General features: G+C 39.6%; 1 protein-coding gene across 1 annotated transcript in view; it reads right to left on the bottom strand.

The window, feature by feature from the left end:
• Positions 1 to 459: 459 nt before the first annotated feature.
• GUCY1A1 (guanylate cyclase 1 soluble subunit alpha 1) overlaps positions 460 to 19,720 on the bottom strand; it is an 83,734-nt gene continuing 64,473 nt past the window's right edge. The window contains exons 5-8 of the mRNA XM_082255448.1: positions 17,476 to 17,961; positions 9,831 to 9,974; positions 8,381 to 8,535; positions 460 to 1,080 (exon numbers count right to left, since the gene is read on the bottom strand). Of these exons, the coding sequence (XP_082111574.1) occupies positions 885 to 1,080; positions 8,381 to 8,535; positions 9,831 to 9,974; positions 17,476 to 17,961 (981 nt within the window). The 3' untranslated portion in view covers positions 460 to 884. The remainder of the gene's footprint in view (positions 1,081 to 8,380; positions 8,536 to 9,830; positions 9,975 to 17,475; positions 17,962 to 19,720) is intronic.

Below are 19,720 nucleotides of genomic sequence, written 5' to 3'. Positions count from 1 at the left end.
CTTGCAGCACTATTCTTCCCACTGATAGGAGACACTATTACTCCCACTGACACCAACAATGGGGCATAATTCCTGTCACTGACATCAACAATAGGGCACTATTTCTCCAAATGGCACCAACGGTGGAGCATTATTCCTCCCCCTAATACCAAAGATGCAATGTTTACTCCCACTGACGCCAGGACAATTTCCACTCCCACAGGCCACAGTCTGACCCCCCCCCCCCCCATAAAGTCTGAAGGACATTAAACTGCCCCTTTGTTTAAAAAGTTTGGAGACCCTGTGCTTTAGCTGATGGTGCTACTGTGACTGCTGGTGGAATGTATGGAGGTGCAGGGACTTGAGATATCTATAGCAGTGCTATTTCACAGTATAGCATACTTAGGCATGCTTCAGGATGTAATATAGGATTAATTGGGGGGGGGGTAATTTTTAAGCATTGCTATGTCTTTTTATGCCTGTAGATGACTTTACAAAGTAAGGTTTTACATTTATGAAACGACACGGTAATGATAGAGTGGAAGGATAGTGAAACCCATTTACCCTAAACCTATTATTAAACAGCATTTTGCTTATTTAATTGTTATGCAAATAGCCATCATAATGAAGTTTTAGGTCAGCAGCTGTGTGGTCGGATTGACAATGCTTGCAAAATACAGTGGATTTGAATTTGAATGTTAAAATTTAATAAGGAATTACTTTTTTGGATCTGTAAAACTAGTACTTGTGTGCAGTTAAAATTATTACTGTGAATTACAAGTCATTCATAAGAGAGATGTTTGACTGAAGAAAAATGTCAAATCAAAGGAAGACAAGATTATCATTTACACCAGTATTCATTTTCTACACAATATAGTACATTACAAATGATACAGGAAAATAGTTTATTTCGTTTTGTTGAGCTGTGAATCAAAATGTGAATCTTCGAGAGTCTTTTTTTGGCGCCATGTCTTGGTCAACAGATCTCGATCAGAAGCTTCGAGAAAGTAACAGATCCCAGGAATGTCTGATGGAAAGTTTGGTGGAAGATCTTCTCTAGACCGAGGGATAAATCTAAACCCTTTGAAATCCTTAAGCAAACTGCAAGAATATTGTAAACACAAATGTAAATATAAAACAGCAATGCATAGTTATATCAAATATAAGAATACTTTTTTTTTTCATATATTGCAGTCAAGCAATGACCAGTGATGGAATTACAAAGACCAAAGCTTTGGCTCTAGTCAAATAATGCTGAGGGTACAGAACATTCTGTCCTATTATTTGCTTATTATCTCTTCTAAAGCTTACATAAAGTAGACACACAGCTAACTGTAATAAAACAAGCAGTTTGTAGACTCTTGTCAGCGATCCCCTCATTAGTCTAAACATAATACTGCAAATTCCTGTATGGTAATAGAAATAGAGTCGGGGTTCATTGGCACTGCCTACTTTCCATCTATGCTTAAGAATTAGAAGGCATTTTAACATGTCTAGGTGGATACGTCTTTAATATTTTCCAGAAAGTGGTGGGAGAAGGGAACAGCATGGACGACTTTCTTTTCTTAGTCCTGCGCCACCTCAAAGCAAACATGGACAGCAATATACAGTATAAGGAGGATGCCACACACAAACGGATAAGCAGTTAAATAAGTGACTGCCTGTATAGGACTTTTGACTCAATACAACCGTTTATAGGTTCAGGAACACCAAATGTTCCCTTAAAGTATTTCTTGTTTAAAAAAAAAAAAATAACAAACATGTTATACTTACCTGCTCTGTGCAGTTGGTTTTGCACAGAGTGGTCTGGATCTTCTCAGGCCCCTCTTCTGTGTTCTTGGCACCTCCCTCCTGTTGAGTGCCCCCACAGCAAGCAGCTTGCTGTGGGGGCACCCGAGCCGAGTCACAGCTCCCTGTGTCCATTCTGACATGGAACCGCAGCCCGGCCCTGTCCCCTCTCACCCCTGACTGGCTCACTGACTTTGATTGACAGCAGTGGGAGCCAATCACGCCATGCTGCTGTCTCAGCCCATGAGGATGCAAGTCCCGGGCAGCTGAGAAACTCCTGCAACATTGCTGGATAAAGATGGGCTCAGGTAAGTATTAGGGGGGCTGCTGCACACAGAAGGTTTTTTTTATCCTAATGCATAGAATGCATTAGGATAATAGAAAAACTTCTGCCTTCACAATCCATTTAAGACAAGACAAGATTGTATGAGGAGCGACATGCAATTTCTCCTTTAAAAGAAGTATGCATAGATTAGAACACCCCTTCTCAACCAGGGTTCTGTACAGAGTGCCTCCAGAGGTTGCTAGGGGTTCCTTGAGCAATTATCACATTTTACCTCTCAGATAAGTAACCACTTACACCAATGATTGTTTTAACTATCAGTAATTATTCCCACAGGCTAGAAATGTAAGAACCATTCTTACCACTAACTTTCACACTAATGAAATGTGAACTATAGATAGAGTAATTATTAGCATATCTTCCCTGTGAAATGAAAGTAATTTTATGGATTTCTCTGTGTTAAAAAGGTTGACAAAGGATGGATGAGATCTAAGGGCCTGCATTAGTATATTCTATATCAGCGATCACCAAACAGTGGTCCGTGGACCACTGATGACCCACAAGAACATTTTAGTGGTCCCCAGGGGTTCTGCCGCAAATTGACATTGTGGCGGATGTACTATATACCGCCCAATGTTGTTTCCAGTTTCATGTGATACCTGATGCCTCCTCTGTAGTTCCGGCTCCTGTGAACTTGAGGAGGCACCGGAAATAGTGAAGAGAGAAAGAGGTGAAGGAGGGGACTTCCAATGGTAGTGTTGATCACAGACTGCAAGAGGGAACACAGAGCTCAAGCACGTGGCTGAATAAGGAGTCTGTGTAAAGCAGCAGTGTGATCCAGAGTGTTGGGTCAGGGGCAGAGAGCCAGAGCATTGTGTGTATAAAGCAGCAGTGTGATCCAGGGGGAGGGGGGCAGAGAGCCATAGCATTGTGTGTATAAGACATGTAAAATTCATGTTAGTGGTCCGCGGGATTCAAAACTGTGAGTTTAGTGATCCATGAGGTCCGAAAAGGATGGTAACCACTGTTCCATATGGCCAATTCTGCCTGTCCAATGCTGCTGAGAGCAGCACAGATTGGGAATACATCTGGTGGCCCTGTTTTGCTAAGTTTACATTCAGTGTGTGATGGGAATGTGCGCAAAATCACGCACTTTCCCAGCATGCAAGAAACGTGTTGCCCTTTAGCAGATGAGCAGTGGTGCCCTACATGCGAGGTGTGGGAATGCACACGCGATTTGTCAAACCTGCATGGTGTGAATGGAGCCTTACTTATGCACATTCAACTTGTTATAGTGTTTGTCCCAATCTTAGACACAACTATTCTTCCTGGAAACGCCTGCCATTTATAGATAACCAATGTGAATTGCCTGCATAATTCTAATGAAATCATACATATTATATTATATTATATTATATATTGATATGTACAAGTATTTTCTGCAGTGATGTGAATTTCATTTGTTTTTTTATTTAAGCTGGGTCTACATGTAGATTTTTTTGTTGATGTTTTCCCAGCAGGACAATTCAACAGAAACTGGTCTAACAACCGGGCTACACACAGATCGAAATGTGTCTGGTTCCTGTTGAATTTCTAGATGTGTATACCCCGCCTAATGAAGCAAAATCATTGAGGTTGATTTACTAAAGGTGTATTGGTTGATTATTTTGCAGAGTGATTGTTAGTAAATAAGGTGAACCTGCAATCACTTTGATTACCCAATCATGTATAGGGAAATGAAAAAACAGAGCTTTTACTAGCATGTGATTGGTTACTCCTTCAATAAATTAACCCCAGAATTGTGGACTGTAACACTGCAAAGCAGGATCTGCTTATGTAATGAGCAAAATTGGCTGCCCCTATGTGCACATATTACTACAAACTAGTGTTTGACCGATATCGTTTTTTTAATGCCGATACTGATATTTTGGTCATCGGATATCGGTATTGGCCGATATCTGCCAATATTTTCGGACATGTAAAAAATATATATATTTTTTTTTTCTACAGGTACTCTTGTGGAGGGATCTGGGGTCTAAAAGACCCCAAACCCCTCCTCGGCACCGAAAAGCATTCAAAACGCCAAGTTTGGCTGTTTTGAATGCTGTCAGTTTTTTTAATTTGGCGCCGAGTACCCGGAAGTGATATTTTTTTACATGGAGACCCGGGTCTTCTCTTCGGCGGTGGCGTCCCCTCCCGCTCCTTGTAATGACAGCGGAGCTGCTTCTCAGCCGCATCGGTTGTCATTACAAGTCAGCCGACCATCGGCTATAAACACCGGTACCGGGTAGATGCCTCTAGCTGCAGGCATCACCACGGTACAAGCACTTTCCCTAAATATCGGCAATATCGGTAACCTCAGGGGCCGATTCCGATATATCGGGGAAAGTGCATATCGGCTCCCGATATATCGGTGTTGCCGATAATCGGTCAATCCCTACTACAAACACATAGAAACAAGGTTTATAATGCACATGGTTATTTTCATCAAGACAATCTTTTATACATTTATATAAAGAAAACACATAATTATTGATTTTAGGAAGTATACAGCAGTGTTCTAAATAAATTTAATAATGATTTTTCTTTGCAAAATAATTATTTCTTCAGAGATAAAGCATGCATGTAACCCAGTTTTAGTACATTTTTAGTTCAGTCACGCTAGTTTTTTAGTTTTAGCTTTCAAAAGGGAAGAGGAAGTTAATGGTGTGAAAAATATATTAGCAAATAAAAATATATTAAGTACAATACAAAACCCTATGACGGTGTGATATTTTCATACACAAATGAACTATTTGAATAGATAAACAGAACCTTATACTAACACCTGACTGACACTCCGTCTTCTTGTAGATATGAACAATAACATGAATGTACTAAATTACCCAATGAAGGCCTGGGACCTAAAAATAACATCTTGTGAAACCATGTGCATTTAGGATATTTATAGGCAGGGACTGAAAATATTTTAATTTGATGAAGAACTGTTCCAATTTTTAATCAATATATCAGTGATGTTGTCAAACTTTTCAGGATTACAGCCCCCCCCACATGTAATTCCTGCTGCAGCAGGGATCTTTTCACTAAACCTGCTATGTTTAAATAAATGAAAATTAAATAAAAGATTAAATAAATTAAACATATGAAAAGTCATTGATGAGAATGAGGCTTATTTGGTTCTGCTGGGGGCAATGGTGGTCCCAAAGAGATAAAAGAATCTAGTGGGTTCTTTTTTTTTTTTTTTTTTAACCCACCAGTAGCTTTGGAAGATTGAGAAATCAGTACTGGGTAGACTGATCTATAATATTTCTTAAAGTGGTTATAAAGGCAGAATTTTTTATTTTTACCTACTGCATTCTATTTAGTAAAAGAAAAAACCTTCTGCATGAAGCTCACCCCCCAGCCCCGCCAGTTACATACCTGAGCCCGATCTCGATCCAGCAATGTGCACAAGAGCCGAAGCTCTCTTCTTCCTCATTGGCTCAGATACATTAGCAGGAGCCATTGGCTTCCTCTGCTGTCAATCAGAACCAGTGACAGGGAGTGGAGGGCAGGGACAAATTGGCTCTGTATGTCATATGGACACATAGAGGGGCTCAGGAGTGGGTATGCATGAGTGCCACCATAGCAAGCAGACTGCTATGGGGGCATTCAGTAGAAAGAAAGTGCAAGAAGCGCCGGCGACGGACCCGATAAGAGGAGGATTGGGGCAGCTCTGTTCAAAACCATTGCAAAGAGCAGATAAATTGAACATGTTTTGTTATTTTTTTTTAAATTAAGTCCCTACTTTCCGCAAGTTTTTGGAAAACTGAAGAGGAAAATGAGACCTGACCCTGTAGAAAATACCTTTTTGAAGATCTTTGCCTGCTTCTATTTTGTAAAACGAAATGTACGTATATATCCAATACTTTTTCTTCTGGTTTTAGATAGGGTGGGGAAGAGTTAGTACCCATCTTAAATACTGTTTATGTCCTCTTTGGGAAGCAGAACAAGGAACCCATCAGTTGTGCTGAAGTTCAAACAGCAAGCTAATAGGAGGAGCGAGCAAGATAACAGAGATACAGTCAGATCCATAAATATTGGGACATCAACACAATTCTTATCTTTTTGGCTCTATACACCACCACAATGGATTTGAAATTAAACAAACAATGTGTGCTTTACCTGCAGACTTTTAGCTTTAATTTGAGGGTATTTACATCCAAATCAGGTGAATGGTGTAGGAATTACAACAGTTTGTATAGGTGCCTCCCACTTTTTAAGGGACCAAAAGTAATGGGACAGATAAACAATCATAAATCAAACTTTCACTTTTTAATACTTGGTTGCAAATCCTTTGCAGTCAATTACAGCCTAAAGTCTGGAACACATAGACATCACCAGACGCTTGGTTTCATCCCTGGTGATGCTCTGCCAGGCCTCTACTGCAACTGTCTTCAGTTCCTGCTTGTTCTTGGGGCATTTTCCCTTCAGTTTTGTCTTCAGCAAGTGAAATGCATGCTCAATTGGATTCAGGTCAGGTAATTGACTTGGCCATTGCATAATATTCCACTTCTTTCCCTTAAAAAACTCTTTGGTTGCTTTCGCAGTATGCTTCGTGTCATTGTCCATCTGCACTGTGAAGAGCCATCCAATGAGTTCTGAAGCATTTGGCTGAATATGAGCAGATAATATTGCCACTTCAGAATTCATCCTTCTGCTTTTGTTAGCAAAAAGCATAATCAATAAATACAAGAGAACCCGTTTCATTGGCAGCCATACATGCCCACGCCATGACACTACCACCATCATGCTTCACTGATGAGGTGGTATGCTTTGGATCATGAGCAGTTCCTTTCCTTCTCCATACTCTTTTCTTCCCATCACTCTGGTACAAGTTGATCTTAGTCTCATCTGTCCATAGGATGTTGCTCCAGAACTGTGAAGGCTTTTTTAGATGTTTGGCAAACTCTAATCTGGCCTTCCTGTTTTTGAGGCTCACCAATGGTTTACATCTTGTGGTGAACCCTCTGTATTCACTCTGGTGAAGTCTTCTCTTGATTGTTGACTTTGACACACATACACCTACCTCCTGGAGAGTGTTCTTGATCTGGCCAACTGTTGTGAAGGGTGTTTTCTTCACCAGGGAAAGAATTCTTCGGTCATCCACCACAGTTGTTTTCCGTGGTCTTCCAGGTCTTTTGGTGTTGCTGAGCTCACCGGTGCATTCTTTCTTTTAAAGGATGTTCCAAACAGTTGATTTGGCCACACCTAATGTTTTTGCTATCTCTCTGATGGGTTTGTTTTGTTTTTTCAGCCTAATGATGGTTTGCTTCACTGATAGTGACAGCTCTTCGGATCCCATATTGAGAGTTGACAGCAACAGATTCCAAATGCAAATAGCACACTTGAAATGAACTCTGGACCTTTTATCTGCTCCTTGTAAATGGGATAATTTGGGAATAACACACACCTGGTCATGGAACAGCTGAGCAGCCAATTGTCCCATTACTTTTGGTTCCTTAAAAAGTGGAAGGCACATATACAAACTGTTGTAATTCCTTCACCTTTCACCTGATTTGTATGTAAATACCCTCAAATTAAAGCTGAAAGTCTGCAGTTAACGCACGACTTTTGTTTCATTTCAAACCCATTGTGGTGGTGTATAGAGCCAAAAAGATTAGAATTGTGTCCATGTCCCAATGTTTATGGACCTGACTGTATGAGCAGTCTGCTGCTTCTCTTTCACTGTCCAATCATAAGGAGGGTTTGAAAAAGAGACTTGTTAGTGACTGAACTGCAGCAGAATAAAATCAGGTCTCCTGCCTTACCAGACAGGCTGTGCTCTATGGCACGGGTATGCAATTCTCAAGAAATGGATAGACAGAATACAAATCATTTGGTAGGTAAAAAAACTCCCATATATTTTTCATCTCTCTATTTAGCTCTTTGCCTGGAGTTTAGTTTTAAACCTTATACATTTTTCCTTTAGATTTATGAAAAGCATATAATATAAGGTCAAACCTAAACACTTTAATTTGAATGCAATCAGGCCAACCCTTGCACTGCATACCGTAGTTGAAGGTAAATCTATAGGAAAATGAATAAGAAAATTGTATAATGTATGGCCAACCCTATTGTTACCAGAAAATAGAAAAGTTCTAGTTAACTAGGATAACAACAATAAATAATCAGCGACAATCTGATTTTGGAGGTCTTTTCTTGACCTAGCAGTGAGTTCAGTACCAAACATGTGTACTTGAATTCAGGGGACCATGTTGGTCCAAGGTAGGCCTGATGTGAGTTGCTCTTTATAATAAAAGCCAAAATATTACTATATTGTTTTTTTACCTGTATGTAGTAGGACTGATATTGATCTTCCTTGGCTCACTGCATGACTCAAATTTATTGGCAAGTGTGACATTGTTTCCAAAAAGGCAATAACGTGGCATTTTTACTCCTACGACCCCAGCAAACACTGAACCAGAATGCAGCCCAATACGCATCTATTGTAGAAAAAAAAAAGCCAATAAATAATACCTTTGTAAAAGCATTTTTAAAAGTCTCACTTGCTGTCTTGGTATTTCCTATTTAGGCTTTTAAAGAGCTTTACAAATTTTGCAGCAGTTTTAACTCAATCTCATCACAGGTGGTCTTTTGAAAAAATTGGAAGGAAAACTGTTTAGCCTGGAGTGTAATGAATGCAGCTGTCATCAGTTTCAATTAATTTCTGTCTTGCATCTTTCAGACCTTTTTTTAACACCAAATCTCTGTGTTTTCCTCATATGTTTGCATGTGGATGTAGCATCCAGCTCTAGCCTGGATACATTTCGTTTTTTGGGTTTACTCTACTCAGTGAAGCAGCAATGTATTTTTTAGGTCTTGCCAGGTCTACCCCTTCACCTAGGGGTTGGTTGCTGCTGTCTGCATCTGAAAGAAGCTCCCAGAGTAGGAGTAGGCTAGGAGGATCCATTTTTTCACTATGAATATATATCCGACCTCAGCCAATCCCAGGAGGAAGCCCGAGGTGTGGCTGGTGAGAAGATAAATGTTTGGGAGGTCCTGTTCAGAAGACTCTTTTCCTGGGGCCTCTGCCCATGGAAGACAGCCTGTGCTACTAAAGATCTGTTGCTGTTGGGCCTCATCATAGGCTTGGCTGTGGGTCTGAAAGACATCTGCTGGAGGACACTACTTTAGGAATCTGGGCTGACGATGGGCCCCTTTCACTGAAGAGTGTCACAGAGAAGTAGTTGGAGAGCTGTCTCTGGACATTGTGAGTAGGACCTTTTGTGTACAACTTTGAGTGTGTCTGTGTTTTGAGGGTTAGACGCCAGAGGTTACAACAAGCACTATGACTGCTCTTACTGAGTCTCAGATTGACCGGCTGTCCAGTTTATCTCAAGCAAAGGCTGCTATTGAAGGGCTTTGCTTGAGAATCTGTCCTCCTGTACCTGATTGTGTTAGGACTCGGAGTACCCTGCACCCTCATCCCTCTACCCACCTGAGTTCAACTACTACAATACATTTTCGAAAAGACATCCACAGACTGAGCCTGTGTTTGTCGTGTGCTTTGGAACTGTTTTTTTTTAGCCTGGCAGCCTCTAATCAGGCTCAAAAACCTTTTTTTTATATAGCCGGTGGCTCCTTTAGAGTTATTCCTGCATGTGGGGGACTTGTCTGAGATATTCTAGCTTGTTCATGCTGCCATTGCCCACAGCAGTGATTCAGTGGATATGTTATGCATTATTTTTGAAAAATAGATGTTTCTAATATTATTTTGTATATGCAGATGTTAACATACCTTGATGGGCTCACCATGAGGAGACGTTACTGTATCTGAGAGTTCCATCATTTTTAATGCCATCAATGCAACCTGAAAAGCATGTGTCTCACTTTCTTTATGTAATCCTCCTGCCACACAGTAAGCATCTCCAATAGTTTCCACCTTGAAACAGAAAATTGAATTTGATAATGTTAATATCTGCTTAAAAGATATATATCAGTATTGGCTTAAATGCTACTACCCAAAATCTATGGCATAAAAGTATTGATCAGAGCTCAGTACCCTCAGCAGCCAATAAAATTATTATATGTGATTATTTAATTGTATACAGTAATCATTCTATATGATAAACACCTTTGAAGTAAAAATCACCATGCATGCTATTATATGTAGTCTTTTGGCCTTTCTTTAGGTATATGTTCAGCCAAAACTTTTTTTTCTTAGTGTTGGATAGAGTGGGAAAGAGTCTGAACCCCTGTGAAATTTGGGGCTCAATTATAGATGTGTAAAGTGTTTCAAAAGGTAATATATATATATATATTTTTTTTTTACAAAAAGAAAAAAAAATGTTATACTTATCTGCTCTGTGCAATGGTTTTGCAGACCAGCCCTGATCCTCCTCTTCTCAGGTCCCCTACTAGCACTCCTTACTCCTCCTCTACATTCAGTGCTCCCATAGGAAGCCACTTCCAAAGGGGGGAATCGTGTGGGTTTCGCTCTAGAGCCCCGCTACCTTCGTCCAGAGACATGCTCCCTCGTCACAGAGTTTAATTGACAGGATTGACAGCAGCAAGAGCCGCTATGAATCTGCCCTGTTAGGAGGGAAAGAGCAGAGAGAGAGACGCTGCTCTCATGCAAGGCACTGGATCACAATGGGGCTCAGGTAAGTATAAGGGGGGAAATTGAGAGGAGCTGGATACAGAAGTTTTTTTTACCTTCGTGCACAGAATGCATGAAGGTAAAAAAAACATAACCCTTTAGAACCAGTTTAACCTGACCTTCTATCCTGGTGATGTTTTTCCAAACAGGAAGTAAGGCCAATTCTCCAACAGCAACACATACTAAAATAAAACAGTAATTATTTTATTAAAATATGGGAAGGCTTAAACCCCTGTCAGATTGTTCTTTCTGTGTCCCTGTTGCAAATTTTCCCACATTTTCTGCCTAGTAAAACTGTTGTAAGCAGAACAGGAGGTGGGCATAAATCTCTAATGGAGCCCCAGTTAGCACTTAAAACCCAACATCAATTCTTATCCTTTCTCACTACAAAACTTGAAAAAAAAAAAATGTTTTTTACAAACACACTGTGTGCAGTTTTGTGGTTACTATATGCTCTAGGGCAGGAGTCAGCAACCCATAGATGGAGGACAGGTGGCAGGTAGATCGTGGTCTGGACTTGCTTACCTGCCACCACAGAGCATCAAACAAGTGCAATTCAGAGGGACTAATTGTAGAGTTGGAGCTGTAGTAGGGAGCAGAGTGGCATAAGCCGATGCCTCTTCTGTAGTGCTGGCTCCCGTCTCATGCGGTGTGATACCAATTGCACTCCACTTCTTAACCCGGCTAGTGGTCTCTAGAGTGGTGCCAGCAGCAGGAAAGAAGAGATCTTCAGTTTATTGTAAAGCAATACACTGGGATAATAGTATGGGGCTACTTTCACACTGATGAGCTGTTGTTTATCCACACCATGGGTGCAGTGCAGTGTACCTGCAGCTTTCCTGCGGTTTGCTGCCCTTAGCCATAGACTTCTATTATATCCTGTGGGTTTGGTGCACTTTCTGAAAGTGCACCACACCAGGAGGTCAGAGAGCAGCTTGCAGTATCTCACACCTGAAAATGGCATCAGAGGTGGCCTACATGTTTACTTGGTAAAACATAACAGAAGTGTAAACAGAAAATCAGGTAGAAGCCCTACAAATCTAGAAGAAATTGATGCCTGATGCTAAAAAAACGATGAAGGCCTGATGCTGATCTTGACTAGACTTGAGAAAAAAAAGCACACATCCCACAGAGAATCTCCTGAGATGCAATTCCTTGGCCTTGCAGCACCATGCAAAGTATGCCTTCCAGGTGTGATAGTAGACTTTGCGAGAAGTAGGCTTCCTAGTCTTCAGAACTATGGATGACCAAATCTGATAGACCTTTTGTCCCTGAGGACTTGGGCTTTAACAACAATGCTGAAAGGGCTCATTTACACTTGCTTCGACTTCAACACCCATTAAAGTACCTACCACTTCAATATGCTTTTTTATGTATTTATGATGCTTCTGCGATGCTTCTGTGATGCTTTGGTGGTGCTTCTTAGATGCTTTGGGGGTTCTTTTTTAAAGCTTTAATGAAGCTCAGCAGATGCCCTGTGTCTGTGTGTGTTTTGATATCTCATACCTGCAATTTCTACAAAACAAAGAAGAGCTAAAGCTGAATAAAAGCCTCTCAAAAACTTCAGGTGCTTCAGTGAGCTATGTCAAAGACTTCTATAGAGGCTTTGAAGACACTTTGAAGCACCACTAAAGTGACATGGGGTATCACTTTTGAAGCAAAGCAAACACAAGGTGTAAACAGGACTGTAAGCTAACCATTTTATGTAGTGACAGGTGCTTTGACTGGCGTTCAGAGAGCTTTAAAAAGCATGTCCGAAGCTATGTTTTGAAGCAAGTGTAAATGAAGCCTTACAGTCAGTGACTGAGAAGTAGGATGGTGGACTGGCCCTTGGGACAGAATGTCTAGAGGATTCAGGAGGGCCCACAGAGAGTCTGACAGGAGTCCAAGTATGTCCCAGTCCTCCTGGTACAGTTCAGTGAGAATCACCAGAACACCCTCTATCTCAATTCTGTATAACAGATAAGGGAGAAGCTGTAGAGAAGGTAAATCATAGATTGTGGCAAAACACTTGGAACACCCCCCAAATAAAAATCCTATTCACTCAGATCCAGGCGCTGATGGCTGCCACCTGCCAATTTTCACACCTGAGATGTTGAACGCTTTGAACTTCTGATGCCTCCTTAAAGGACACAGGTTAATCACTATAGGCGTTAGGAGTGGGGAGGGAGCACTTTCAAGATTAGTTAGGTTTGTTCTCGAATTCTTTTTACTGCTATGGACCTAAAATTTTGCTACATCTCTGTGTATTAGTACTGACTAGGCCTAAATGAGGAGGGTAAACATTTGAAAACTTGTCCTAAATGTAAATGAAAAAGTATTACTGAGAGTATGTAACTGTGTTGTTGTTAGTGCAACACAGCATCATTAAGCATCATGTAAAGAGGAAACAAATCTGCAAACTCTAGAAAATATATCCTGCCATTGGAGCACCCTAAAAATATAAGGTTAGTTGTTGACTTGTCCAACAACATCAGTTTTTTTTCTGAAAGCCTTGTTATGTCCCAGCCCGGCTCATATTGTAGCAAAGCCATGAGCATTTCAGTGGTCAGTCCCATCCCACCAGAGGTTCAAGAGTTAGGACGCTCCCCCAAAAAAAGGAAAAAAGTAATGGCTGCAAAGAGAAATCAAATATAAAATAGGCCACAGTGGAATTATGCACTTTCGTTCACTGGAATTTATCCCAATGTTTAATCAGGGGAGCAGAAATATGAAATGCAAAACTCACAGTTCAGCTAGGTCAAGAAATGTAGATGATTAAATTATAATAAAATGTATCAGGTATGCTACTTGTACTGTTGATTGAGGGAACACTCTGTGACTAATCAGTCACTATTTTGTACAAAAGTATTTCACTATCCCCTTTATAGTTAAAGATTGCCTTCACTTCATCTGATTACCAGATATGCAGCTCATGTATTGAATGAACCCTTTGTGATTAATCAGTCATTATTTTGTTCTGAACCATAAGTCTTCTATCATCAATAAAGATTCCTTTCATTTTGTATTCTGATGACAGTAATCAGTGAGGCAGAAAACTATAGGAATTTCCCCAGGCTGAGCCAGATAGCAATAATAAAATGAAAAGATCTTACTTTTCCCCAAAAAACTAAAACATCAGGTTATATCTGGAGTTACATTTTAATCTCTACTGCTAATCCACCAGATTATACATTATATGACTGTATTTGGAAAAGACATAACCACATACATGTCGCTCCTTTAAAACCTTAACTCTGCTAACTAGAGATGAATAAGAACCTACAGCTCCATCAGTTGTCATTAATTGCTTATTATGATGAAAAAAAAAAAAGTAAAAAAAAAAAAGAATCAACACCAGGTCTGAATTTTAAACCATACAATCCCCCACCCAAATGCACCTCTTAAATAAAGAAAATAATAAACTGAATCTCATACAGTAAGAAAATTCTACATAGAATATAACTGTTCTTTCCCATTCAATCACCCAGCTGCTGGTGGTGTACCTCATCCAGGGCAGATGTTATCAACATATTTTGGGAATGCACAGCCATACAACAGTTCTGGTTGGAAGTTACACAGTTGGTAGGCTCCTTGCCCCCCAAATAAGTGATCCGCACAATTCTGCTTTACTACGCTAGGAAGCCTATTATCTCATGGAAAAATTCTGCAGCCTCTGCTGTTCCTGCCTGGAAAGTGCTCATTAACAAAACTCTACTGTTTTACAGGGCCACATGTACTAGCAGGAGTGCCTACTAAGTTTGATAAGGTGTGGGGTGGTTGGGTAAACAATATGTCTACAGTGTCGGATTAGATGAATCTGATTTGAAGTACATTGAGCACAATGTGATTTGGACAGGTGATCTGTGACTGTGCACTAGGACATTATGTAGAATGCCTATATATACATTGTTTAAGATGTGGTGTTGTTATTTTTATATCATATATGTAATTTATGGGGTAAGGTAGTCGGCAAATAGAAAATACTTTGACTTTCCGCACACATTTACTGAGTGATATTATTATGTTAAAAATGTTCTGTATTAGCCTTGGAGTTATTCTGGTGGCCTAGTGCTAGTTTCTTGTTCTTGTTTTGTTTGAACTGTGCCATCTGCATTTCAGGCTGTTAATGTGTTTTCTTTTTGTATGTACTCACTGTAGAAAACAATAAAAAGGAATTTACAAAAAAAAGAATGTGATTTTTGTGGATCAAAGCTCCAGCATTTCTCCAGACTGAGGTTCCAGATGCCATTATCCAGATTCCAAATAATATATTATCCTTTTAGAAATTCACAATAAAAATGTAGCATGGTATACTGGGAGAATACACTTCTTTGATTGTTTCATTTGGTAAGTCATAAGAAATGTTTACCAAGCATTAAAAGTTTCAGTCCCTGTTCAGTTAGTCAGTTACTCTGATAGAAGTCTATTACCGTATATTCTTTGAATATCTAATGTAGCAACTCCCCCTACCAAACCAGTAGAGAAAAGAAGAACTCTGCTCAAAATATCCCTGAGTTTTAATTTGGAAGGTGAAAGCTGAGGGATGTAACTCAATGTACTCTATAACCTCCTGCTGTGGTCATATAGAAAAGGCTTAACTCCTTCCTAAAGGAACTTTTTTTTGTTATATTCATATTGGTATGAAATACCTAACAAAATGACAGAAATATCTAGCATTGCCCATTTACACACTCTGGGATAATCAATGCAGTCTGGTTTGCCTTCCCATCACCGCCTCCTGATAGTCCCTCCAGGTTTATATGGCATCGGTGTGGAAAAATAAAAGCAAGATCTAGTGCTCTCTGATTTTACGGCTATTTATTAAATCATAAATGGTGAAATCGCACTTACATTTCAAAGCACTTCAGCAGTGCGGACTTATCATAGCATCAAACACTGCCTGTGGTCTCCGGGAATCGACGTGATGACGTGCAGGCTCCTCCCCCGTACGCGTTGCTTCATAGACTTCGCCTTCGCGTTGCGTCATAGACTTCGACTTCGTCAGCCCCGCTGACGAAGTCTCTGACGCAACGCGTACGGGGGAGGAGCCTGCACGTCAATTCCCGGAGACCACAGGCAGTGTTTGATGCTATGATAAGTCCGCACTGCTGAAGTGCTTTGAAATGTAAGTGCGATTTCACCATTTATGATTTAATAAATAGCCTTAAAATCAGAGAGCACTAGATCTTGCTTTTATTTTTCCACACCGATGCCATATAAACCTGGAGGGACTATCAGGAGGCGGTGATGGGAAGGCAAACCGGACTGCAGTGATTATCCCAGAGTGTGTATTGACTCTCAGGAGTCTGTTCCTAAGGTGAGCTGCTAATCTGTCACTAGTCACTAGGAGCACCTGGAGTGAAGCATGCAGCACTTTTGATCACGTTTGTGGATGAAGATTTTTTGATTTTCTTTTAGTCACTATTTTCACTGATTTTATAATCACAGCTCAGACATTGATTTATCACTTTAGTATCACAGTTGATGGACTGATTTAGAGTTATTGTGATAACATTTTGTACACCAAACATATTTATTTATTTATCTCAAATGAAAGACTTGGCACAGCAATATTATTTTCTTTAAGTTTTCACAGGTGTTTTTGTGTTTGGCACTGATTGTTTGCAGCCTTGTGCACAAGAACTTTGATTCTTTTTTTCTGTTTAACGTGGGCTTGCACTGATTTTTTTTATTTACATATTGCCCATTTACACCCCTTTTATAAAAGGCCATTTTGGTCACTCTTGCATTGCCTAAAATGAGCACGTAAAAACATCAGCTGGACTGGATTCCCCTCATTAATCATGTCTGCAAAATTAATATTTATATGAGGTCAACTTAAAAATCACCCCAAAAAAGTTTCATTTTAATAATTATATAAATTGAATCTGTCAGCTCCTGGGTGCAATGCAATTCCAACCTCTAACTGATTACCAAAAACAGATATTTCAGCCAGGTCTTCACTTAACTCCTGTAGAGCTATGACCACATGAAACCTAGGATTTTTAACCAAGGTACTGTAACTGAACCTTGAATGCTCTATATATCCTCATGGAGGGTGTTGGTTCACATGATAAAAGCAAGAAGCTTATTCTAAAAGTCAAGGTTGTCAGCCTGTTATGAATATGCTGCCGGTGTGATGAGACATTTCCACCAATGTTCCAGATAGTAGTAAAATTCTATCAGGCCATCTATCCTTGTCTAAATCTACGCAAACAAAATTAGCTCATTAGTATTTTCCATATGATAACGAAACTCCTTAATGAAGCATTTAAGTGTATGGAAACTCTAAAACTATTTCTCTGTATTTTTGAAATCATGCCCCACTCATGCTTCCTCATTTGGCTGTTGGGCTGCCTATCAAGTAGCTTGCATGGATGGGTGACAATGTTGCTGCAAATTGCAAGGTGGTGACTTAGTGTTGTCAGCCTGCAACAGGAAGTGCTGTTACTGGTAGAATCTATTTGCAACAGACTCACAAAAATGATTTTTTTTAGATAACAGTATGCATTAGAGCATAACTATATACATACTAAAAAAAATGATTTAGGGTTTATATACACATTAAGAAACTAAAATGGATTAGAAATATACTTTCTATGTAGACTGTATCTCTCTAAGCCTAAGGCCCGCACATCCCTGTATATAACACCAGAATTCTGCACTATATCCTATTTTTTATAGAAGTTACCCATTTAGTGATTATATCCACATCCTCTACTACTGATCTGCCCCCGAAGCAGCAAAAAAACAATAGAGCTTGCTTATTAGCACCAGAAAAGAGAAGTTAAAATAGGCATACCTTGTACACATCCAGGTCTCCACACTGGAAATCAAAAAGTGTATAGAGTTCGTTAAGCATGGTAATAACTTGCATGGGTGAGCAATGAGAACATATTGCAGTGAAGCCTACAATGTCAGAAAAAAGCATTGTCACATTGCTAAATTTCTTGGCTTGCACAGTCTGCCCTTGCCACAACTGCTGGGCAACTTCACCAGGAAAGATAGAGCATAAAAGGTCAACAGTTTTCTTCTTCTCTTCCTCCAAAGCCTGATGTGTAAGTTCAAGTGTCGCTTTCAGCTTCCCCAGACGCTTCTTTAGCCCATCTTGTGCTCTGGCTTGTTCCCCAATCAGTACAACATCTCTCAAAGCATTATGGATGGGAATGTCTGAAAGGTAAAGACCCTGTCCTGTAAAATCCTCTAGCCGATCCACACATGGAGACCCCAGGAATAAAATGGCACTGGATTCAAAAACATAGATCATCTGGCCTTTCAAATTCATTGTCTGTAAATAAAAGACAAAGGAATTGTGAACAAAGCGGTCACTAGTATTAGATGCCCCAACTTTTCTAACCATCCTAAATGAAAGGTTCTTTTTCCTGATAAAATTGCATGCCTGCAGAATAAGGTTATTGTTTTTAACCATTGTCATTTTGCATTAGAACAAAATAAAACATAAAATGAAAAATAGTTTACCAGGAAAACTAGATTTAAGGACTGTAAAACCTCAGTGAAGACTGGGTCATGTTTTTAAATCAACCTGAACATTTCATTTATATTTACATTAATTCTCAAGGTCATGATGATAACTTGTGTCTTAAGTAGGATATGGTTTACACCAAATTGACCTGCCTGCACTGATCTTGCCTTTATTGCACACGTTTAAAAAATTATTTAAGGTCTGAAGATTACATAAAGCTCCCAAACATATATTTTCTGTAGGCAGACACCCTATAGAATAAAATAGTGGTAGTTATAATTTTTTGTTACACAATATTAGTGCAAAGGTTTAGGAAACACAAAATGTCTGTGAAAAAAATACACATAAGTTGATTTTAGAACAACTAAAACACATTAAATTACCCATTTCTTGGAAAAATATAAAAGTTGAGGTTGTGCTGAGTAAAAATGTATACCCAATATGCCAAACCTTAAATTTGCTGAAATGGCAATAGACTTCAATACCTTTAAAAGCCCTAACAGGTCATTCGCTTAGAGTTACCTAGGAGCTTTTGTGCTAGAATTTTTAAAATATAAGAAATATGTCACATGCACTTTAGTGCATAGCCACCCCCAATGCGTGCATTGTACATGCATGTTTTTGGGGGTGGGGGGCCTTAAAAAAAAATGTTTGGGGGGGGGGAATTTTGAGTGCTAGGGTGGAACTTTAATTTCTTTACAATTTTCTAACACATTTTTTTTACCTAATTTTTTTTTTTTTTTTATCACATAGGGGACAAAAAGTTCCAGGGGTGTCTGAAAGCTCTGTAGCCGCCAGGTTGCTTCCATCTAACAGCCAGCAGTCAGCCTGTCAGATATACACTCACTCCTGGTGGCTGCAGTCGCTGGGAGTGTAAATAAACCCCCATCCCATTGTCAGGTACATACGATGTACAGACCTGGCACCAAAAGGTTTAACCACTTAAGCCCCGGAGGATTTGGCTGCTAAAAGACCAGGGGGTATTTTGCGATTTGGCACTGCGTGATTTTAACGGACAATTGCGCGGTCGTGCGACGCTGTACCTAAACGAATTTGACGTCCTTTTTTTTCCCACAAACAGAGCTTTCTTTTGGTGGTATTTGATCACCTGTGCGATTTTTTGATCACGTGCTATAAACAAAAAAAGAGCGACAATTTTGCAAAAATAACAATATTTTTCACATTTTTTTATATGAAATTCCCCCCCAAAAAAAAGTAAAAATCAAAATTTTTTAACATTTTCGGCCAATTTGTTTTATGCTACATATGTTTGGTAAAAAAAATCGCAAAAAGCGTATTTTGATTGGTTTGCGCAAAAGTTATTGTGTTTACTAACAAAGGGAAAGATTTTTGTAATTTTTGTTGTTTATTTTTTAACGCGTAATGGCGGTGATCTGCGATTTTTTTTGCGGTACTGCGACATTGGGGCGGACAAATCGGACCCTTGACTGACATTTTTGACACTTTTGGGGTTACCAGTGACATTTCTACAGTGATCAGTGCTATATATATGCACTGTTACTGTAAAAATACACTGGCAGTGAAGGGGTTAACTTTATTTGAG

The sequence above is a fragment of the Pelophylax lessonae genome, assembly GCF_965119305.1.
Source record: "Pelophylax lessonae genome assembly, chromosome: 1".
NCBI lineage: Eukaryota > Metazoa > Chordata > Amphibia > Anura > Ranidae > Pelophylax > Pelophylax lessonae.
The sequence above is the reverse complement of the archived record's forward strand: the minus strand, read 5'-3'. Positions and strand labels throughout refer to the sequence as shown.